At 41.6% G+C, this 25,362-nt stretch overlaps 1 protein-coding gene across 2 annotated transcripts; it reads right to left on the bottom strand.

The window, feature by feature from the left end:
• Nucleotides 1–507: 507 nt before the first annotated feature.
• LOC308080474 (dysbindin) lies at nucleotides 508–20,040 on the bottom strand. Of its 2 annotated transcripts, none has more exons than XM_080422371.1 (4): nucleotides 19,869–20,040; nucleotides 4,405–4,560; nucleotides 3,909–4,049; nucleotides 508–1,754 (listed from the first exon to the last, which is right to left on the bottom strand). In XM_080422371.1, exons 1-4 carry the CDS (start codon nucleotides 19,903–19,905, stop codon nucleotides 1,489–1,491), a joined length of 600 nt encoding a protein of 199 aa, XP_080278497.1. In that variant the 5' UTR covers nucleotides 19,906–20,040; the 3' UTR covers nucleotides 508–1,488. The 2 variants fall into 2 exon arrangements, with proteins under 2 accessions (XP_080278497.1, XP_080278498.1); XM_080422372.1 differs by having other exon boundaries at nucleotides 4,405–4,557.
• Nucleotides 20,041–25,362: the final 5,322 nt, after the last annotated feature.

The raw sequence follows: 25,362 nt of genomic DNA, 5'->3' as shown, positions 1-25,362 counted from the left end.
TGGGTAATCTCTCCTGATCTGAATTTGGCAACCCACCTGAAAATGTATTGAATGTTTATTAAAAATGTGGAGAGACACTCGTTACTGAACAAACATTCTATAGCAATGATTACTATCACACAAGCTTTAACCTTTTAACAAAACAAAAGTTTTGCTTTAACCATAAAATATCACTTAACCTTTTCATATTTCATATTTTTAAATCTCTGTGTTGTTATCCATGTCCTCACTGTATTGCCTGATTCACTGCCTTTCTGCTATTATTTTAATGTTGTTTTATGCTTTTGCTTTTCTTTTTTGCTTTATTGTTAAATTAGTTGTAACTGTAATTGTATTCTTGCTCTGTAAAGCACTTTGAGCTGCATTTCATGTCATGAAAGGTGCTATACAAATAAATTTTATTATTATTATTATTATATCTCTTGCCCCGCACAAGTACAAATTTACAAATGTAAAAGTACAAATGTAAAAGTACAGTCATAGGCTTGGAGCAAGTCATTAGTCAAACAATATGGTTTACCAATGTAAAGTAGATATTTTCTTATTTTTTAACAATATTAGACCAATTAATCCCCGTCAGCACAGCATGTTGAAATAAAACACAAAAGAGAAAAGTGAAACTTCATTTGTTGGTGTAATTATGTAATAATAATGCAATTATGGTATATTTTCATTTACAATTTATTATGATTCATTCACCGATACATTTTCCAGATGTTTTTTTTATTTATCCTCCTGGGCCATGTTTACACTGTACAAAGCTCAGTAAATGTCACAACTTCAATAATTATCTTGCAACTTTCAACTCCTATAAAGCAGTAAACAGGGAAAATATGACACTCTTTAAAACATGCCAAAAACACAAAGAAGAAATATGAATGCTTTGTGTAAATATCTCTTTATATACAGTTCAAACATGTCACCACCTCCAAAATACACACAGCGCCCCTCCTGGAGCGTAAATCAAAAGGAGAAGTTGAGAAGGTGAATGATAGGAGCCAGTCTATGGAACACGTTTTTGCATTGGACAGTCCACATACAATAACACCCATTCTAATGTCCTCTCCCCTGTCTATTCCCACTGATGCTGAAGATGTTGGGGAGTGCAGGCCAGGGTGCTCTACGACATTGGTTCTCAAAGTGGGTCCCGGGGACCCCCGGGGGTCCTTGGGGAATCCTTGCAAAATGTGTTAATACAGCGTCACAATCATCTCAACCTCTTTAAACCATATTTTATACTTTGGCTATTCAAAAATAGCAGATCTACAAGCTCATAGCGCGGCACCGAGTGCCACGCTACGAGCTTGTAGATCTGCTATTTCTGAAAAATCGTGAAAAGTTTGTGCAAATCTTTGAATATGAATATTTTTGTTAAACTCAAAACTTTCTGGGGGTTCCTCGAACAAAGTATTTTGAGATGGGGGTCCGCGGGCCAAATACATATCATTTTGGGGGTCCTTGACATGAAAAGGTTTGAGAACCACTGCTCTACGATGACGATGGAGACAACTTCCCCTTCTCTCGCTCTGTGGACGAGGCAGCACTGTGTAGGCCTGCACCGGCGTGTGCTTCCTCGTCGTCTTCATCCGACTGGATGACCGGCGTGTCTCCTCCCTCCTCGTTGGTGTTCTCGCTGTTGGAGGAAGAGTTTGAGGAAGTGGAGGACATGCGGTACTTGGCGTCCCAGCCCTCCAGGACATGTCGGAGGAGTCCATTGCCGATGACTTCCTCGTTGTTGTTGTTGTTTCCTTGCACTGTAGGGTAAGATTACAGCAGTCAGAACAGACTCCCCAGTTACACTGCATTCTCATAATTATTTTAGTTTATTGTTTATGATCAAGTTTTTATTTTATTTTATATGAGCCTTGCTGGAGGATCAGCCAGGCATTTCTAAAATAGACTATATGACATGTAGAAGTAAATACGCTGCATTCTCATCATGAGTGTGCGTGCCCCCATTTAATGTAGCTGAATGAATTTATTTGGAAAATAACGCCTTTCCCTGGGTAAATTAAAGGCACTGTCTATGGTGCTGAAACACTATTAAGTGTTTTCTTAAGCCTGGTTGTAGCCCCAGGGCCTACAAAGTTGTAATCCCTGCTTCAACCTGTAAATTACGCTTGCTCACCACACACACACACACACACACACACACACACACACACACACACACACACACACACACACACACACACACACACACACACACACACACACACACACACACACACACACACACACACACACACACACACACACACACACACACACACACACACACACACACACACATTTCCGTGCAAATGTAGAATCTAGATATTGTATACTATATCCCGGTTGCTAAATTATTCTCCCATCAAATTCTGTACATTCTCTATACAGTATGCTGTAGGTTTTGCAGTAACCTTTTTTTTACCATTTAAAGTTTTCGTAACTTGTACTATACCCTGTTATTAGTTTGTCTGTTAACATTATATATTGTTAGCACAGTCTGTGGAGCATGTCAGGACTCCAAACCCACATAGTTATGGGACTTGAACCCACATGGTATTAAAAATGATTCCAATCTAAACTTGTGAGGAATTGTTGTTATTAAAAAATGTTACTAACTCTCTTACTGCCAAGAACGACTTATAACGAGACATTGTCATAACGCCCTGGCTGCCAAGAACGACTTATGATGACTTTTTTGGAAAAAGAACGTTCAGAACCCAAGATATCATGATCTGAAGATGTTCTGCTCCATTCACTTCTTGGTTAACTTATTACTTAACTCTTTCAGTGCCAAGAGTATTTTCATAAAGTACTCCCCCAGTGCCAGCAATTTGCGTTTTTTTTTTTTTTTTTTTTCCATTCAAATAAATGATCTGATTGGGTTTTTAAACCCATAATACAGTTCTACCAGTAGAGAGCAACAAATCGACACATTGATGACCTCGCTGGCTCACACGCCCCCTCCCAAACAGGCTCACGTCACATCCGGTCATAACCGGATGTTGACATTTTTGACAATCGTTGATCGGGCTAAATTATTTAATTATATTATGTGATACACGACTACGATGACTGATCGTCACCCAGACCAAAGAGAGTAGACGTGGACCTCTGTTTGTTTTTTATACCGTGTGAAAAACCGTGACTTTCCCTATTCTGGCCAAAAATGATCGCGGGAAAAAAAATTGAACCGGAAACGGAATCTGCGTCATGAAACCGGAACCCAAGAGTCTGAAGGAGTCAGGAAGCGAAAGTGATCATGAAAAATAAACAGTATAGCGCGACCACAGTCAAAAGTAAAAACTCTGGATTTCTCGTGCTGGCACGGAGGGTACTCGGGAAAAACTCGGGATATCTCGGGGCGTGGCACTGAGAGTTAAAAAGGCTGTATCTCGGCTCCTGTGTACTTTTTTTTTACTATGTATTTTTGGCCCAGACATGTTATTTTCAAAGGCAGACAATTAATGTCAACGAGGTCGCGATGACCTCGTCGACATTTGTGAAACCACACAGTGAAACCCTCAGTGATTAGCAACCATCAGGGGATCGATCATACTGGAGATAAATATTCTGTGACTACTTGAAAAAGGTAAGAAAATTGAAAAATGGCTGGCAGTGGGCGCACGCAGTCAGAAATAAGTCTGGTAGTAAGAGAATTCATATGTTAATTATAGGACCTGAAACCACAACACAGCATCAATGGTTCTCACAGTGCTGTCCAGGGACCCTCAGGGTTCCTTACTGGAGTTCCAAATGGACCCTTATAGTATAGGTCTGTAACTCAGAGTGTACAGGTTCATTTGGTTCCGTTTGTACACTCTCAGAGTTATGGGGGAACTCGAAATTAAAAGGTTTGAGAACCACTGCTATACATCAACGCCCTCCATTGTCCTGTACCATTAACTTCCATGTACCTGGCACTGGGGAGGCCATCCCTTCCTCTGCCCCGGAACTGAAGAAAACATCCAGAGTTTCGTGATCGGGAATGTCGAACAGCTCCATCTGTTCCAGCATGTCCACGTTCACCTCCATGGACGAGATGCTGCCAATGGGAGCTGCCATGGGCATGAAAGGCAAAGTGAAACGATAGTCATGGGGGGGGTGTGTGTGTGTGTGTGTGTGTGTGTGTGTGTGTGTGTGTGTGTGTGTGTGTGTGTGTGTGTGTGTGTGTGTGTGTGTGTGTGTGTGTGTGTGTGTGTGTGTGTGTGTGCATTCAGTGTGCAATGCATGTTTGGGGGGTGTATCTATTTAGCTTTTTTTGTCTAAATAGATAAACTCCTCAAAAGCTTCAGGTAAATGAACAATTCATGCATCAACAATACACAGCAGCAAGCCTACAGTACAAACATGGGGAAACAGTAACACTATACATACAGATGCAATAATACAAAATAAAGATGTTTAACTCACGTCTCCTGTAGTCTCTGATAGTGAGGTGAGATGAGGAGTGATACAGATGATCCACATCGTGCTGGAAGACTTCTTCAAAGAAGCGCTGCCTCTCCTTCAGTTTAATCTGCTGCGCAGAGTCCACGTCTGGAACCCTCTGACTGTGCTCTGCCTCTGCTGGGGAACACAAAACACTGGAGTTGAGCTAGATGTAGGTCCAGTTGCTTTTGTAAACAAAAGGGGGCGCCATTGGGCTATAAATCAGGAATGATTGTATTTCTTTTTTATATACATTTTATTTTATTTTATTTTATTATATTTATATATATTTTATTTTATTTTATGGGAGAAGGAACAGGTACACACAAAGAGAAATAATACATTGATTGATCCTCGAAATCAACACAAATACATATCTGCTGCTAGCTGCCACTGGCTGAGGTGCAAGAAGGCAAATTGAACAAAAAGAAAACAATTGTTTCTTAAAGATCAGTGAGTAAATAGACATTGACCAATACACATAGCCACATGTTTGCCATGTCCTCCTATCTCTGCCGGCCGAGCGGCTGCACCCCTCCTTGCCTAGTTCCAACAACCCTGACCCCGCACCCCAGCGCCAACCACCATTGAGGAAAAAATGGAGAAACAATACATAACTAAACAACAGTAACAATAACAGAATATAATCAAAACCAACTTCATAAATCAACAAATAAATTATATTAATAAATTAATGAATGATTGTATTTCTTAGCTAATTTTTATTTTTATTTTCTTGTCTGTATTGAACTCTATTTCCGCCACTGTCTGCTATCTTCAACAACCATGGCCTCTAATTTGAACTTTTTTTCTTGGTTTACATCGGTGCAATTAGCATACGGTACAGTAATGACATTAATTGTCACACATTGCCTTGCTTAAAGCTGCTGCAGCTGCACAGTAGGCTATAAATGGCCTCACTATTACTGGGGCTGTTATGTCCAAATACCCATGCAGTCCGCAGGTGAGTCATCAATTCTCTGGGTTAATCTTGTTTACCTTAACATGCAATCCCCTTTTCTGTGTAGTCAGCATCATTGCAATAAAGCGAAGTGCACATGCTAGAGCAGTGTGTGGGTGTGAAAAAGAAGGATGAGTAGAAGGAAGAAGGGAAAAGGCTGCTCGTATTCTCACCAACCAGGCTCCTGTCTCAATAGCTACACATTCGGGCTGCTCTCGGGTTAAGTACCACATTGTAAACATCAGGCTGTGGTCACCATAGAGAGGAGACAATGTTTGACTGTTTCAGCACGTGCGCCATCTAGCATCCATCAAACCGACAGAAGTAGCTAAAACAAACAGACAAAAGTGTCTGGGTTGACTAGAGGTGATCCTAGTTTCATCAGTTCCCACGGCACCTTTCCATTGCCTTTTATGGAGTTCTCCAAGAACATCAGACACACCTTGTTGTCTTTTCTATAAAGTGCAGACATACACACTATAAATCCAGAGAGGTATTTTTCATTTAGGAAGTCTAAGATTGCCTTTTAGCTACAAATATAAATCAATGTGCACTCAGAAACAGCCTTTAAACTTTCTGAAATGAACATAAAAATCATATCAAATGAACCATGGACACTTCATTTTGCTGTTGGCAAGAATCATGGCCTTCATGAAACACACTGAGGATTAACTGGCAAAAGATATTTTTTTGCCTTTTAACACACAACTACTAAAGTGCATCCCCCCTTTTGTTTTCCCCTCTACCTAAAATCTATATATTGAATGTTCCCTCAGACACAAGTCTGTAGCGTGAAGCATAATTCGAAGCCAAAGGCAGGGCCTGAACTAATTGGATGAGGCTTTTAAGCCCTGCCTGAATTGGGATTATTGTACAAATGATCTGGCCTGTTTCATAAGGGTCTATAAACAGAACAGAGTAATGGATAATGGAGTTGGAGTGTTTATAACACCATGAAGGGAAGATAGGTGAGAAAAAAATAATAAAATAAACTAGAACACCTTAAAAATAGCTACAATACCAGGGAAGACTAAAAATATCAGGGCTATCCATTTTCTCACAGGTTATGCATATGCATGCGTCTAATAACTCCTCTTTATCCATCTCACAATAACAAGAATTTGCAAGAAAAGTTCAACATTATAGTTCAACATAATATATATTTTTTTTTCTTAAATTTTTATCCCACAATTTTGTAACCCTATTTTTTACACCCAGTGCCAATTGTCTATGCAATCCTGGGCACTACCTTCCCTCTGCCAACCTAGGGAGGCCAGGGCCGAGCTCATGCCTCCTTCAATGCATGAGAGCCAACTGACCTTCTTGTCACCTGACAGGGGAGAGTTTCCCTGGTTGGACGTAGCGCGTGGAAGGAACACGTTATTCCAACCAGTTCCCTTCCCCTCCATCAGGCGCCCTGGCTGGCCAGGGGGAGGCAGTATAGTGACCAGGATTACTGCATGTTTTTGTGAGGGTACCTACCCTAGGGAACACGGGGAGAACATGCAAACTCCACACAGAGAGGCCCTTTCGCCAACCCCACCTAGGGTATGGGCACTGATGATGCGGAGGAGAGAACACGCCACCAGTGCCCACAGCGTCCCCTGCGGGAATCGAACCCAGGACCTTCTAGCTGTGAGGCGACAGCGCTACCGACTGCGCCACCGTGCCCCCAGTTCTTGAGATAGTTCAACATAATATTAATATTGACAGTATCAATAATAGCCATACTTTAGTTACCACTGCAGCTGCACTTAAAAACTACCATCATTATGAAGGTTCAGAAACATGTTGAGACGCATCTTGGCTGCGGGATTTAATGTCATTTTTGAAACTTAAAAAACGGACAGCAAATTAAATTTGCTGTCCGTGGCTCAGCTGAAAACTTTTATTAACACTGGCAGCCTCTCATCTCTCACTTTGATGCACTACAGAACATTTCACTTGACTAGATAGACCACCCGAAATTTGGGGGTGTGGATTGTGAGGTACTCGCAACACATGAGGCGCACGCACCATTCGAGGATGAGTAAATATGCTGTTCTCACTCTTTTCCTCTTTTCTCTCTCTCTTAATTTTTTTTTCTCTGTTCTTAATGTTTTCTTTTGTTTTCTTTTTTTCTCTTCTAGTTTTAAGGGGTGGACAGGTGGGTGGGAAGGTAGGGAGAGGGTACTTAGAAGCAGGGGGATAGCAGAAGGGGACGTTTAAAAAAATCGAAAACCCACAAGAAAGCACTGACCTTGAAACCGCTGGTAAAGATACCGGCAAATGTAACTATGCGATGTCATGTACTATGTATTCATATATAGTCATGTGATGTATCACTGCAAAATTGTGGAATAAAATTTAAATATATTAAAAAAAAAAGAAACATGTTGAGACCTAAAAAAGGGCAACAGGTTGCCTTTTCTTCTACATTGCTCGGTCAGCGCCGGGCCATCGCCCACGCCCATGAGTCTTGCCCGGGCACTCGCCTGCGTTGACGGCTGGACACCGAGCTGTCACAGTAGCTCTGCTCTCTCTTACTTTGACAGCCTGCCTCCAAGGCACCGGGTACTGGCTGTCTCTGGGACAAGATAGAGGGACATGGTTCTGTCCCTCAGGGCATATTTGGCGGGCGTAACACAACACCACCCAAAAGAACAAATTCTCAAAGATGTGAGTGTAACATTAGTTGTAGCCTATTTAATTGAAACAGGAACGTTTTTTTGGTCTTTTTATGCCTTTATTGATAGGACAGTAGGCTGACAGGAAATGGGGAGAGAGATTGGGAGTGACACGCAGCAAAGGCCGTCGGGACCGGGAGTCGAACCCGAGACGCGCTGTCAGGCTACATTGAGCCTAGGTGCCCGGACCGGTATGCCAGCGGTCCGGGACGAAATGGGAACTTTTATTTAGAAATGGCTTGGTGTGAGCAACCAGGAAGTCTTGAGAGGGAAGATCATTTTGTGTTGTATGCATGACCTGTCTGTCGTGTTTAATCAAATTAATCCTGGATTCAATCCAGCCCTGTTAAGTGGTGTCTTTAATACCTACTGTAACTTGCACACAGAGGAGGTGGACAAACAAGAGACCAGTGCAGGGACAGTAGCTATTTGCATCCTCTCATGCATGTCACCCCTACTCACTCACCCCAGGTGCTCAGATACACTTCTCTATCCTTTTGAGTCCTTAGAAATTGTTTCCATCGTCATGTCTACCTTGGCTTTTCTAAGAGATTAAGTAATTTGAAGCAGGTGCCACTTTGAGTTTGCACTGCAGCAATTGTGATGTGAGCAATGGGGAGGAGATGAGATTATGTAACAAAGGAGCTGAACAGAGTTCACTCAGACACAGCTAGGGGAATACTCCTATTTTTACCATCTGGACCCTGGGAGAATGCCATTGTTTATTTGTTGCCATGGCACTATAGGCACGATAGTGATGTCAGAATGTCTACTGTCACTGTACCGCATGGCCTTAAAGGGATAGTTCACCCCCAAAATGACTTTTTTCACCCCATGGAGACTTGCGTTCATGGATTATAATTTTTTTGTCGCGTAAGACAATAATTTGATGACCAGCAGCGGTTCCGGTAGGAGACACAAAGAGTCACCTTTGTGTCTCCTACCGGAACCGCTGCCTACGGGTCCGCTGGTCATCAAATCATTGGCTTAGGAAATGCGGAAAAAACAAAACAATATCCATGAATTCAAGCCTCCATGGGGTGAAAAAGTTAAAGTAATTTTTCGGGTGAACTATCCCTTTAAGGTATAGAGGGCACTTCCTATTGGACTGTCTATGTGCTTGGAGCAGATTGTGTGCTTTTTGGAAGTGTGTGTGTGTGTGTGTGTGTGTGTTTCCTCTCCTCATTCTCTTACACAATCAGAGATGCCATTGTCCATAGACTCATAAGGAACTATGGGAGCTGCGCTGACAAAGAGGGATGTCAGTAGAAATTGGGGTTGACTAATTTGATGAGTGCGTTTGTTCGTAAACAGTTCTTTGTTTAGATAATAAGGCATTACAACATGTTAAAGATGTCGGTGGTCAGGTTATATATATACACAGTCTCAATCAGATGTCAGCTTGTTCTTTTTCTAATGTTTATGAAGTGAATTTTCTATACGATTGAACACAGATCGATGGTGGTATTGATTGTTTTTTACCTAGAGGCCCGGGACCACTGAGACCTGAAAGTTAAAGATGCATGTGCTCCGATTGATTTTGTTGCCCTATCCAATTCGCTTACCATCGGAATCATCCCGATCAATAAGGCTTCCCTAAGCCGCAAGTGACCCCGGTGACCTCTGATTAGTGCAGCTGGTCACAGGGGAAAATGCTCAGACACACCAAAATAGGGTCACAATGTCCTGCGCTGATGAGATCACATCATCTCCGGTCAGTCATGCCTCAGACCTAAAAACCCATAGTTTCGCACCACAGGGCATCCAGTGTGCCTGCCAACCCGTCTGTACAGAGTGGCTATTCAAGACTGGGGGGAAGAGGAGGGAGGCATTTTTAAATGATGAGCATAAACAAGCTAAAAGAAAGCACATGACGTGTCCAGTTCTGACCCAACATCCTGCAGGACAGGGGTCACTCGTTTTAATGCATCTACCCTTTGTTTCTCTTACCCTTATCTCTGTCACTCCTGTCAGTTTTTCTTTCTTTCTTTCTTTCTTTCTTTCATCACTGCCATTACTTAGTGCTGTAAGTGTTATGGCTAAATTTATACTTCATCACGTGACGTGTCACTTGCCAAAATGTATTTTCGGTGAGCAGGACGAAAGATAAATTAGGCTTCATCAAACAACATCAGGGCTCTCTGCCCCAGTTGATGGTGTAGATTAGAATGACTGGAACAGACGGAAGACTTGACACAAAGAGGGGGCTGGAAGTGCCTGTCCCGCCCTCTCCACTCGCACACACGCATGCACGCACGCACGCACACACACACATAGAGACAAACCCAAATCCTCTGTTCTGAGGGGAGAAACAGAAAGGGTCCATTCAGTGGCAGACAAAAGCAGGGATGTACTGTAGAGGAGAGAGACTGGCCTGCCCTGGACGCCTTAAGACATGATGCCAGTGACAGGAAGTCATTTTAGTGTTGAGGAGGGTAAACCCAATGTCCATCCGTCCATCAAAACACTTTGGTCCGAAACAAGATATCTTGACAACTACTGGCTGGATTGCCATGGAATTCTGCTGTGGACGTTCATGCTCCCCACAGCATGAACCCTCCTGATATTACGTCACTTTAGTCACTTTGCTGTTGTTATGTTTAATCATTCAGTGAATGTTAAATGTATGGCAATGTGGTCAGTTCAAACCGCTTTGGTCCGGCTGGGTCACCTAGAGGCAGACCAGCCTCTAGGGGTTTTTAAACATGTTATTGGAGAAATACTGAAGAAGTGCTGAACTTTAGAAAACAAACAACAAAAGCAACAAAACAGTCTCTTTACCTTATTTTAATGCAACCCAATTCTATAAACTGGCATTAAGTTGATAACCTGTCTTTGCATTAGTAGTAATAAAAAAAAGCTGTGGTATTTATGGGGGTATTAGTACTTAAAGTCATAGTAAGTAGTAATATTAGTACTATAAAGTATAGCTCATAGTGTGCATGAGATATATACATTAAGTACAATCAGCTGTGAATGATAGAAGAAAATCTGTATAAACCATGACGATGAGTTATATGTAGTAATATGCCTTTAGGTGATAGACCTAATGTGAACAACCAAGACTTTATTTATTCACACATATATGACGAAGTGTGAAAAACACATTCATCTTGACATGGTGATAATTTCAACAGTGTACCACTGTATCTCACACTTTCCAAAGTGCAACAAATAGAGTAAAGAGACTGATCATATTTTATGTAGTAAATCTGAAATACACTGCATTGTGTTAGCAGTATTGCGGTGGGAATATTGCCTAACCATGTCCAATAGTCTCCTTTTTGCTCTTGTCATTGTCACGTTTGCTCAGACAGAGCATTATATTATAATTGGTGCATGTGCAGAAGTAGTGATGAATTGCTCTGGGGACCATCATTCAAGGATACCAGGTCTGGATGTGGATATTATAGCCCATCACTATGATAAATGAAAATCGGAGCTTGGTACACAGTAAAATTGTCAGAGTTAAATGAACACAGAGGACTTTGTTTTATAGCAAATGTGACAGGAAGAGAGAGACTTCAGGTCAGGCGCTTTGGGAGCGCAGAGCAGACAAGATGGTCTTTCCAGAAGATCCAGTTGTTTATAGATGTGCTGCTTAGCTAGCCTACAGTCTGTTGGTACACAGCAGTCGAACAGAAACCCCCTAAGGAACCATCCCTCACCTAGACTGATTGTAGATTACTTTGCCAGAGCCTCATTTTGAATGTTTCTGCACAACCACGTTGAGGTGGTTCCGAAAATGAAAGTTTCCAAGAAGGAACTGATGAGGTAATCAATCACTGTTAGAGCCTCCCAGGTGGTGAAGATTACGGTACACGCATTTCCACCAAACTCTCATCATGCAAATAAATAGACCATATAGATAGAATATTGCCAATACCATTAACTCATAATTGTCAAATAATGGTGTTGATACTGAAGATAAACCACATGAATCTTCATCTTGCACTGGACCAGCCAGCCAGCGGCTTCGACTCCCCATCACCGAGACCCATAACATTGACATAACTTTGTTTGGGCTGGAGGGCGAGATAGCTCGGCTCCCTCCCTGTCCTTTCTATCCATTCCAGGCACAATGGCTGGTCAGAGAGGAGAGATTCTGTTTCACATGGGCCAGCTCCCAGCTGTGACAACTAAGACAGGGGAGTGGTGCAGCATGAAAGTAGTGAGGACTCGAGTGTAGGAGGAAAGGTCAGGGAGGAAAGGAACTCTGGTGAGAGCAGAGAATGATGAGTATGATGAGAGCAATTTGTCTAATAATGCTTGAGATAGAGAGAGGGAGAGACAATGTGGAAACAGACACGTGGACAGTGGAGAGGGAGAGGCTAGAGGAAAAGAATTCTGGAAATGTTGATTAGCAAAAGAAGATGTCTTGTTTTTACTGACTGACTCTTCCATGCTTTGCAGCATAGGTTATTATAACTGTATAAGGGCGTGGTCACACCAAAACATGGTTGGCCGCTGTTAAGCTCAGGTTGTGCGTGTTTTTTGCAGTCAGAGCATTCTAAATAAACGGAGAGACCCACCCGTCACTCACTTTCAGGACCCTCCCATGCAACAGCTACTACCAGTTGCTCTATCGCAAGCATAGATATAGAAACCTAGATACCTCATTGGCCTCTGCAGTTCATTGTAGCGACTGGTATCTCAATACAAGGCTCTTCCGCAGGGCTGTTTGACTACTGACCAATCACATCGCGTTAACTACTGGCCAATTACAGCACGTCTAACTGACTAGTTGCTGTGCGGCTGCCTCTTAAGAAAAGACCCGCCCCACCTGCCTCTGATTGGCCTACCGAACGCCCCCTTCTGTGACGCACATGGAAGTTTCCAGCTTGCCCTGCTGAAGCGGAAGGAAGTGGAAGGCTAGCCCTGCGGAACAAGGAAGCGTGCCGAGATACTAACGCTTCAGAGCCGAAGGAGGCGTCTACCTTTATATGTCTATGATCGCAAGCACCATGTACTTCCTGAGTCTTGGGACGGTCCGCATTCGACTCACCCGATTGGACAGAGGGGGAAAAGCAGCATACTGTAGAGCGCATAAACGCAAGATGTGCGTGGCAAGCGGAAAGATGCGCAAGACCATGAATCCACGCATTTTGCATTGACAAAGCATTGGCAGATTCCGCCCCATAGGTCAAATAAACGTGCGGCGTGACCGTGCCCTAAGACTACTACTGACAGGTTGCAGAAAACTACTGACAGGCTGCAGCTACCAATACCAAACAGGTCAATCTGAGGGCCTGGGATTTTCTATGCTGCTAGTGTCTAGTAGGTCACTGATATAACAGTGTCTAACTCTAGTAGGTCACTGACATAACAGTGTCTAGTGTCTAGTAGGTCACTAGATACTGGTCAAAATGTTGTTGTACAGGAAGAAGAAACATCCTGCTATAAAATACAGGAGTAAGAGGTGCAACCTCTAGTGAAACACATGCTCTGTTAGAATGAAGTTTCTGAAACATATTAGAACGAAAGAAAGAAAGAAAGACAGACAGACAGGGAAAAGATAGAGGAAAAAACAATGTTATAAGTTAATTGTTCATCAGACCCTGGGTGGCTAGCGAGATGACAGCGTTGTTTTTTTTACAACATCTAGAATTACTTGCAGAGCTATCACGAATCTATCATCAATCAATATGGCAATAAATCAATAATCAATCATCTGCACCTATGACCTATGATCTATTAGACATTAACAGGGTTGACAGAAAATACATCTAGGCTATTAGCATGAACACTGTGTGGAACAGACAGAGAGCAGCTTTACTCTTGTGATGAATAAAACTATCTCTGGGAGGGAGCTGTGCTCAGTGTGCTGTCACTTTTGGTTTAGGTGTCTCTCTGTTTTTGTCTTAAACCCCGTCTAGACCAAAGCTCCAGTTGCAAGTTGGGTGAATTATTAATGGTAAACGTTGACTGTGTGTGTGTGTGTGTGTGTGTGTGTGTGTGTGTGTGTGTGTGTGTGTGTGTGTGTGTGTGTGTGTGTGTGTGTGTGTGTGTGTGTGTGTGTGACCGACCGTTATAAAAATGTATAATTTAACCCATTCAATCCGGGAACGCATCTCTGTCATTTTAGATTTCTTTGGCTATTCAAAAATAGCAGATCTACAAGCTCATAGCGCGGCGCTATGAGCTCTTAGATCTGCTATTTTAGAAAAATCAGGAAACTTTGAGCAAATATGTTTTTTTTTGTTTTTTAAGCAGACATTTGTAACTCAAATCTTTGCTTCTGGGGGTCCCTAGAACTATATATTTTATTCGCTGATTTTTCAAAAATAGCAGATCTACAAGCTCATAGCGCGACACGCTATGAGCTTGTAGATCTGCTATTTTTGAATAGCCAAACAAATCTTAAAATGACACAAATGATGCTTCACAGGTCTTAAAGGGTTAAGCATTTAGCAGTCACTCTTATCCAGAGTGACTTACAAAGTGCAAGATGGGAGACGGCGTAGCGTACATGTAGCGTACATGTTTTTTCAGTGGGGTGAAGCAGAGCCCAGCACCATCATCGCTAAGCTCAACAACACGTGAGTGACATCATCGTTAACTCTCTCTCCCCTTCCTGCCCAGATTTGACCACAGACTGGTAATAATATGATTGTATGCACGTCAATGGCCTGTGCCCCTGCCCTCTGAAATGGTCCACCACAAGCAGACTAGACCAGGGGTCTTCAACAGGGGGTCCGGGACCCCTAGGGGGTCCTCAGAGTTAGTACAGGGGGTCCGCCAAATCTTTGTGTGATATGATTATTGTTTTTTACCTCAACCACTTGAACCCTAGCATCCCTTTTCTGAGGAGAACTTTAGCCAAGAATAGCAGATCAACAAGCTCAAAACGCCTCGTGCTGCGAGGCATTGTGAGCTTGTAGATCGGCTATTTTTGGCAAAGAGGTATAGGTGTAGAGGGAGAAAAGAGCAGACCAAGTAAACAAAAAAAGTTAAATCTGAAACACAATTGTATACAATATCGAGGGGGTCCCTGCTTCATCTCTCTCTCAGCTAGGGGGTCCTTAGCCTGAAAACGTTGAAGACCCCTGGACTAGACTATTTGAAAATTTCAAATTCAGATTGTAAACAAACTACTGGATTCTGTTCCACACAATAGATATCTTCGGCTATTTTATACGTTTACATGTTACAACTTACAAATGTATTTGTTTTGTCCAGAGAAACTTGAATCAAAAGTAAAAGTAGAATCAAAAGTAAAAGTAGAATGAGATGAACTTCTTATAATGAGAATACTGTATTTCAAGCAGCCTGTAAAAAAAAGTAAGTACAGTAAGTATAGTGGATTATTCCCAATCAATGGGACAGATAACCCAGAACTATTAGGAGGAGAAACTGAAGCAAAATTAAAGGATTTTGCTCTGGGTTTGTTCACCTCAAGGAAGAGAGAACGTCATAGGGTACAGTCATAGGGTACGATAGCTGAACAGGGAACGCCCTTCACATTTCTCACAGATTATTAACGTTTACAATCCTAGTCTAGTACTCACATGATGACATGACATGACATGACATGACATGACATGACATGAAAAGAAACACCATGTTGTGTTGCTCTCTGGTGTTTCTGGAAACACTTTAGTGACTCTCCTCATATCTGGGAGGGAAGATGAAGGCTATTTTCAGTTCAGCAGGGACAGCCACTGGAATGCTGGTCAAACTAAACGAAATGCCTCTGGCATTGCTCACGCTTTTTGTTGAGTCTAAAGGCTAATTTATATTTGCACAACGCTTTCGCCTGACCGTAATACAGAATAAATGCTGCTGGTGGTGGGCTGTGAGACAGATACAGTAAAAAAAAAAGATTGGGATCAAAAACTATGTTTACCATGGAGTTGCTGCTATGAACACTTGGATTGTGGAGTTGTGGAGGTGTGATTTACTCTCCCACCAAATGAGCCTATGAATGATTGATTGTATAACAAACTGAATGATTCATGAACAAAAAATGTTTGGGGGTGTGACTGCGATTGTACAAAATAAATCAACACTGCTTTCCTCTGATATGACCCTTTAATGGTTAACGTTTAGCTGGAGGCATTAACTCTGTCTATATGTAATTATCATTATTATTATTATTATTATTATTATTATTGTTAACAGCAAAGACATTTGACTTGTTAGGGAACTAAAGAAAGGTCCTGGTCTGTGCTTAGGGTCTTCACAGCTTCTTAGAACATTTAGACAAGACTAGATGGAAACCATGACTGAGAAGTCAAGGCCAGCATTTAATATGCTCCCTCACTCTCAAAATAAAATAATAATAAAACACCCTGTGACATGGGACATTGATTGTAATACAGTTTCTATCGCATTGGTCTTTTGTTAAAAGTCATCATCATTCCTTCCTATTGCGTCTTACATCTTCCCAAGCCATGGAAACAGCATTCCTAAATAGCGCAATGCACAATATATTTCAGCTGGTCATGCTGTACTGTAATACACTCTTTTTACGATGGGTATATACAGTATCAAGTAGGATCATAGTTCTATCCAGACATGTGTATGCAACAGTTCCTTCTGTCTCAGAGCTTTAATACAGTAGGTGGGTGGCTCTGCCTAGACAGAACAAACAGGCAAACCTCACCTATCACCCACAAGGGTATATGTTACAACTGTATGTATTTACGGTTATGTTATTATTATTTTTATTTTTTCTACTTATTTATTTTTACTTAGTCCTTGTAATAATTCAATGTTTGTCTTGTTGACAGTATGGACATAGTCCTCTGTGGTGGGGGGGATATGGGGAGAAAAAAGAAAGGAGTAAAGGGGGGGGTAAGGAAAATAAATATTTCAGTTTGTCTTCCTATTCTGTATACAAACCCTTTTCTGTAATAAAAAGGAAAAAAAACACGCAAATGTATTCATTTTATAAACCTCTATTTTCCCAGCAATATTCTGGGGGTCGAAATCGAAGTAATTAAAGGAGGCCCATGTGACTTCATTAGGCATCATAAGGCTCATGAATAAAGAGTTATCCAACAGGGGCCGATAAATGAGCAACATTCATGTACTCAGCAAAATCTCTTTATTTAAATTAATTAAATCAACATTCAGGATTTTACAGTGTAGCGTCTGACTTAAGCTCTTTGCGCCTCTGGGGAGCATAGTGCACTGAATTAAATATACAGACTGTAATTAATTTCACTTGTTAAATCGTATCGATCGCCTTCCTCTTATCTGGGTCGTCCTTCCAAGTGAGCTGAGCAGACAACACAGTGAATACAAAGAGCCCCTTCACATCCCCACTTCCTGCCCTCCATCTAACTTTATATACTGACAACAGCTGGTCCAATCCTTCATGCCACAGACACACCAGTGTGTCGTTCCTTGGCACAAGTCCCCATGCAATCAAACCCTCACATGCGTGACGTAGCCGTCGGTGGAAACCTCATATGTCCAAAACTGTATTCAAGTATCAGTATTCAAACAAAAGAAAATAGCAAACATAGCCGATCCACAAGCTCAGATCTGAGCTTGTATATCTGCTATTTTTGCTACTTGTGTGTGACAGTAATGAGGTAGGACCAGTGGTGTAAAGTAACTACCGGTAAGTACATGTACTTAAGTAACATTTTGAGGTATTTTTACTTTACTGGAGTAGTTCAAATTTTCAGTACTTTTACTTCTACTCCTCTACATCTCAAAGGCAAATATTGTACTTTTACTCGACTACAATTATTTGAAAACGTTAGTTACTAGTTACTTTGCAATTATAAATTATTATATAATAAAACATACATTAACCACTTTAGCCCTATTTTATAAATAGGCTATTTGAAAATAGCCGATCTGCAAGCTCACAACGCGTCGCGATGCGACGCGTTGTGAGCTTGTAGATCTGCTATTTTCAAACATTTTAGTACTTTTACTTTTGGTACTTTTGCTCAAGTAAATGTTTAATTCCGGACTTTTACTTGTAACAGAGTATTTCTATATTGCAGTATTGATACTTTTACTTAAGTAAAATATCTGAGTACTTTTTCCACCACTGAGTAGGACATTCATTCATGAAGAAACATAAAAACTTTAAATATGGAGATAAGAGGTTTCTGCCTCGACGATGAGTATGTTGGCATTGGAGGCAGGTATATAGGGTCTGCATGGGGCAGAGCAACAGATGGGAGACGTCTTCTCACAACCCAGGGTCTGATCCTGCTTTGCCATTGGAGAAGAATTATTCATTATACTATAGTTATTATGGTCGCTTATAGTATATAATACATTATATTTGGTAGCTTGTAAGAGCCTAGATGTGTTAATGTTACAGCCTAGCCTATCTTGTTATGGTTCTGCTCATCCTTGAAGCAGCTATAGTATAACTATGATCTGAACCCTGTGCCTCTTGGCAGAACTACCGTACCACTGACCTGAGTGTTATTGTACTTCTCCCCATGATATCATGTACATTAAAGCTTAACCCTCACCACCTACTGTAGCATATTGTCTCGACTCCTATTTCCTCATCAATTGTTGATTGATCCAGAATTCCACGACAACATACAAAATCGAACACTGCTCTCGCTTGGCCTAACTCAATTTCCAGGTGGTATATATATATATATATGGGTCGTGGTGTCTGTAGGACAGCCTCCAGACCGCCATTCACAGTCAATGCAGTCAATCTGTCCCAATGAGATCAGCAGGCACAATTAAAAGCTTTAAGTAAAACAATCTGAACTAACCCTTTAAGAGATCTTTCCCTGGCACTCTGTGGTTCCCCTAGTCCCCACATAATTGTGTATATTTAGTGTGTGTGTGTGTGTGTGTGCATGCATGCATTCATTCATTGCTTTTGTTTATGTATCCATCTGCTCGTGCATTTGTGTGTGTGTGTGTGTGTGTGTGTGTGTGTGTGTGTGTGTGTGTGTGTGTGTGTGTGTGTGTGTGTGTGTGTGTGTGTGTGTGTGTGTGTGTGTGTGTGTGTGTGTGTGTGTGTGTGTGTGTGTGTGTGTGTGTCCAATTCAGCATTCAGTTTAGTATTAGCGAACATTACTCATGGTGATGATTCAACATTCCTGTCTGAATTTGGCTTGCACAGCACTTCCAGCACCACATGTCACTCAGGGCAACATCCACAACGGCAGAAGCTATTTAACACATTGGCTGAGCTGTCAGCGCTGCCAAAGCAGGTCTCTCTATCCTATGAACAGAATATTGCATTGTTGCACAATTTCTATGGACAGTGAGGCATGCCTGTAAGGCAATACGTATCAGATGAGATGAATGTGATGAATACATGTCTGTGTGACGACCTCAACTCGCCTAGTGTCTTTTTGTATGTTGTATCTATCTACACAAATGTCTCCAATGGGAGACAAATAAAAGTGAACCTTGAACGATCACACAGTCACACGTACATGTACTGTACATGCTGTGAGACACACATTCACTGGTCACACACACACAAACACTAAGAGCCAGTCTGAAAGGGAATGAATCACCAGTAATCACTTCAATAGTATCTCATTGTGGTTTGGGTTTTGTTCCCATTAAATATTTAATGCCTGGGTCTGTATCTGCAATTAACTTCTGACAGCTGGGGATGAAAATTGTGCAGGACACACACACACACACACACACACACACACACACACACACACACACACACACACACACACACACACACACACACACACACACACACACACACACACACACACACACACACACACACACACACACTCTATATAGTTTGTTCCATAATTTAAAATAAATAAATAATAATTTAAACAAAATGTATATCTGCATAAAGCATTTTAAAGTGGTGAAGCAGGGAGATTTTGAGCTTTACTCACCACGTTGGTTGTGGAGGCTGGCTGCTGAGGAACTCATAGCTGCTTCAAGCCCAGAGTCACACTAGAAGATGAGCTTTATACACAAACACAGATGCAGAGGTGATGATATATATCACACAGTGCCTAAAGGTCAGTTAACTCTTCCTGCAGAGACCAGCAGAGATCATCTCCCTCCTCCTCTCCTCAAATGGACTCAAGTTTGTATCAGTCCAAAAACTGCTTGTCGTTGACTCTGTCCCTCCTCCAGTGTCCTGGTTCCCACAGTGGACTCCCACAGCGAGCTCTCTTTCCCACAGTGGACTGACTCACTGGACTCTACTGAGAGCTATTAGGAAAGGGCTAGGGCAAGTTTAGGATTTGTGGACAGTGTTGCCAGATTCTGTGAGAGAAATAAGCAACCCGGTCTATGAAAACAAGCCCAAAAGAAGGCGACATGAACACTTCAAACCTATATACATTAAACATTACATTGGCTAATGGCTATTTGAAAATAGACGATCCACAAGCTCTACAATCTAAGCTCCGCGACGCGTTGTGAGCTTGTAGATCTGCTATTTTGAAAAGAAATGGAAAAATATTATGGAATATTTAATATACACAAATTTGGTACACGGGTCCCGCGCTGTTCGCCATGGTGGCACAATAGCTGTAGTATACAACCCTCGTAGACGTATTTATGATTCTGACGTCTTCAATCTACGAGAGTTGTAGGGTTCACGTCCCATGGAGACCTGGACTTTCTGCACTATGCCCCGTAGACACTCCAAACATGTACAAATGTGAAAATAAAGGTGCTTAACCCCAAGCCCCAAATGTTAACTGGCTCTACGGGGTAGTAGTTTAATGTAATAATCCATATCTTTCAATAAAGAAGTGTTTTAATGCCGTCTGTGGCCGATTCTGTCGGAAGTTCCCAATGGGCGGTAGTGACGGGTAGTGACGGTGCGCATCCGCTGGAACCCGGAATTACACTAAATGTAAACAGGAAGTAAACGAGGGTGAAAAAATGGCGTTCGGCCACAGACGGCATTAAAACACTTCTTCATTGAAAGATATGGATTATTACATTAAACTACTACCCCGTAGAGCCAGTTAACATTTGGGGCTTGGGGTTAAGCACCTTTATTTTCACATTTGTACATGTTTGGAGTGTCTACGGGGCATAGTGCAGAAAGTCCAGGTCTCCATGGGGGGTGAACCCTACAACTCTCGTAGATTGAAGACGTCAGAATCATAAATACGTCTACGAGGGTTGTATTCTACAGCTAGTGGCACAACATATTTTCAGTCCGCAGGCGCAGACAAGACAAATATATACAATTTGGGAGTCCTTGATTTGAACATTTTTGAAAACCACTGGCTTAAATAAAAATTAGGAAGCAAGCACAAATAAAGCAACTACACTTTAGAAACAAGCCCCAAAAACCATAAACTCGCAAGCCGCCCCGCAACTACCAATATTTACAAGCAACTTTACAGTAAAACAAGCCCAAAGTTGCTTATAATAAGCCGACATGGCAACGCTATTTGTGGAGCATACCATCTGGCCACGGACAGGGGGAGGAGCATGGGGGATTGGGAAAATGAAAAGGAGGATTTGACGTAATTAAGTAGATTAGTAGAAGATACCAAGTGAAGAGAGAGATTCGTTTTTATCCGTCTTTTATTTTATAATATCTCCCTTTCTTTCTTTCTGTCTTTGTGTAAATGTTGGGTTTTTTTTCATACACAATGACTGTTGTTGTGTAAATAATGGAACATATTGCTTGAGTGAGGTTCATCAGGATGAGATGAGTTATAAAACATAGACATAAATTTACGTTTATATTTATGGTTTTTGAAGAGAAGTGATGATGTACATTCAGTAGCTACAGCCACAGCAACTTGAACCAGCCACATTATCCTGTTGTTGTGCGCTACAACATAATAACGTGTACTTAACACCACCTAGTGGTGAATAGGCATACTCTTTGAAAATAGACTCGCAGACCGCACAATATTTGAGACAAGCCTCAAAGGTGTAAAGTAACTAACTACATTTACTCAAGTACTGTATTTAAGTACAATTTTGAGGTATGTTTACTTTACTGGAGTATTTCCAATGTTCTGTACTTTTACTTCTACCCACTACATCTCAGAGACAAATATTGTACTTTTACTCCACTACAATCATTTGAAAACTTTAGTTAGCCTACTAGTTACTTAGATTTGGATTATTATTACAAAACAGACATTAACCACTTCATACCCTTCATACAAACTTAGATCTGCTATTTTCAAAAGATTTATACTTGTAGTATTTCTACATTGCAGTATTGATACTTTTACTTAAGTAAAACATTTTAGTACTTTTTCCACCACTTCTGAAAACCACATTGAGAGGATGTGTGTGGGGTTGCTTTCCCTCTATTTGTATTTGAGTGCATTCATGTTCATGTGCGTGAAGTGTAGGATCCTTATGAAAACAAAGCTAAAGAAAGCTAAGATTGTGGCATGTGTAAAACCCCTCTTTGTATGCTACAATGTGTCTCAGCAGTATTGGCTAGTGATGCAGTAGAAGAGTAATTATGTATTATTATGATTTTGATGATTATGGTGATGATTGATCATGATCATAATCATCAAATGAAATGAATACACAGGACCCCAATGGAAACAAGCCATAGTGCTTTCTTGGGTTTATCCTTTTAGCATCCTTTTGTATGGAACTTTACCTCTGTGCTGTTTTTGCAAACTGTTACTAAAGTATTCAATCAATCAATGATGATGATGATGATGATTGTTGTTGTTGTTATTATGTGAAGTAATGCATACTTTCAGAAACTGTTATTTATAAGTTATTAAGCTCCTTATTAATTCAAGCACAATGACAATGCAGCATGTCAACCATTTCCTATTTAGAAATGTATTAGATAATTGTGTGTATTTCAGCATGACATTTAGCATGCAGTTTTGCTGCTAAACTGCATTTTAACAACAATAACATTGTGACATTCTTCTCTATTCCATTTAGCCCAACCTCTTCCATTTAATATTACTGGAGCGGTGCACAGGTTGGAAATGCATGTCCCACACGGTTATGCAATACCCATTGTACCTGTCTGTCTTTCTGTGTCTCTTTTATGCCCATAGATGTGGAGTCTAGGCTAGTCTAGGATACACACACGCACACGCACACGCACACGCACACGCACACGCACACGCACGCACGCACACACACACACACACACACACACACACACACACACACACACACACACACACACACACACACACACACACACACACACACACACACACAAATAACCTAAATGTGTCATCATGACATCAGGCGCAAACAAATCAGTCAGCTCCATATATGGGCACAAAAGGGACATGCCCATATATGGCATATACTGATGACATCAAGGATCTCCAAAAATGGGCATAAAAGGGACACGGACTGACAGATACAGAGATCTCCATATATGGGCATAAAAGGGACAAGGACTGACGGATAAAGAGATCTCCATATATGGGCATATCAGTCAGATCGCAGTGCAGCGTAGGTGTGAGGGCCGCGTAGTGGCCCGAACCTCACGTACATATATAATATATACATACTGCAAAAGAAGAGTGAAAGGACACTGCTGCCTCTTTGTCTTCATGCATGAAGGTATGAAACCTATGTATCAATATATTAAAACTCACATGTGTCATCTGGGCCAGGGTGCACTGCAGACTGAAACTGTTTACAACCTAATGGCAGCATGGAAGTGGGAGTATGGGATGAGTGAGTTCAATGCAAACAAATGAAATGGTTTAGTTTTTTTTAAATGTCATGTGGTGGTGGATGTGGTGGTGTAAAGGTTGCTGGTTGCAGTGAAGATCTTCTTTGCTTCTATGTCTAGCCCTGCTCCGCTGCTGTCTGCCAGTGCGTGTGTCTGTCTGTGTGGGCAGAGGAAGCATGATGTGACTCAAAATGAGAAGTCCTCTCACCTCTGTCTAATGTGTGCGTGGGCTACATTGTGACGCTTTCACCTGCTGAGGCCTGCAGAATCAATCAATAGAGGACAGGCTGCCGGGGCAGCCGCTAGATAGAAGCCAGGATCTCTGTATATACGTTAAACTGAGGTAAAGGGCAATGTGTGGAAAATATAGGCTAAAGGTGAAACACAATGAAGCTCAGGTGCAGACAACGGACGTCGTGACCTTTTAACCCTTCAGTTGGAAGTAATTCAATAAATTACATAGGCCCATTTCAAAGCAATGTTGCACTTTCTGTAAAGTGATGCAAAATCTGTTATTTCGGGCAAGCAACGCCATTGTACGATTGACGCATACATTAGGTTTTAAAGCTGGGCTTTAATGCTCATCTTATGTGAGATTATTTAAACAGTACTGCATACAATATCACAGTTGTGGAGAACAGACAAAGTACTGTTCTCTGTATAAGTCAGTGGTTCTCAAACTTTTTCATGTCAAGTACACCAAAATTAATATGTAAATTGTTTTGGCCACGAATCCCCATCTGAAAGTATTTTTTTGCCAGGGACCACCATAGAAGATTTGAGTTCATAAAATGTTTCAAGAATATTCCAAATGTTTCACACAATTTCAGGATGTTTTGAAAATAGCGGATCTACAAGCTCACAACGCGTTGCATTGCGAAGCGTTGTATGTGTTGTTAGCAACCTGACAGCCAATGTATAGAGTTAAAGTGGTTAAACTGATTTTGATGCTATATTGACTAATTTTGCTGGGGACCCCTTGAAAGCTCCTTAAGAACCCCTGGGGGCCCCTGGACCCCACTTTGAGAACCACCGTAAGTAACAACATAGAGTCATAAAAGAGACTCAGCAACAACCAAGGCCTGTACTGAAGGACTGTTGTGTTGTGATCGTCAGGCTTGTCCTCTATTATATGCACCTGGATAGGTGTGTGTGTGTGTGTGTGTGTGTGTGTGTGTGTGTGTGTGTGTGTGTGTGTGTGTGTGTGTGTGTGTGTGTGTGTGCGTGTGCGTGTGCGTGTGCGTGTGCGTGTGCGTGTGCGTGCCTATGTGTGTGTGTAACACGCACACACGTAATCAAGCAAGTGTGGCCATACTGGTGCATAGCATTCCCGCCCTCACTACAGTACATGCAGGCAAAGAGCCATAGTGTCATACGCCTACTATCAGCTGAGGAGTCGCACAGCAGAGCATCATGTCTAATTATACACCCAGCAAAAGAGAGGGAGAGAGAGCCAGGGAGATAGAGAGAGGAAGAGGAGGGTGATTACAAGTGGAAAAGAGGATGTAACTCTGCTGATGGTGATAAGAGCTAACATATAGGAGTGAAGAGGATGAGCTGTGACAGATTGAAAGACAGTGAGAAAGAGGAGAGAAACTGAAAATGAAATCAGTTTGAGACAGTTTAAGAGGACTGGGTGAGCAGAGAGGGGGTGTAAAATATAAAAGCAAGTAGGAGGGAGCAGAGAGAGAGAGGAGAGGGGAGGAGAGGAGAGGAGAGTGAAT

The sequence above is a fragment of the Gymnoscopelus braueri genome (genome assembly GCF_963280865.1).
Source record: "Gymnoscopelus braueri genome assembly, chromosome: 3".
Taxonomy (NCBI): Eukaryota; Metazoa; Chordata; class Actinopteri; order Myctophiformes; family Myctophidae; genus Gymnoscopelus; species Gymnoscopelus braueri.
This window is presented reverse-complemented; position numbering and strand designations above follow the sequence as displayed.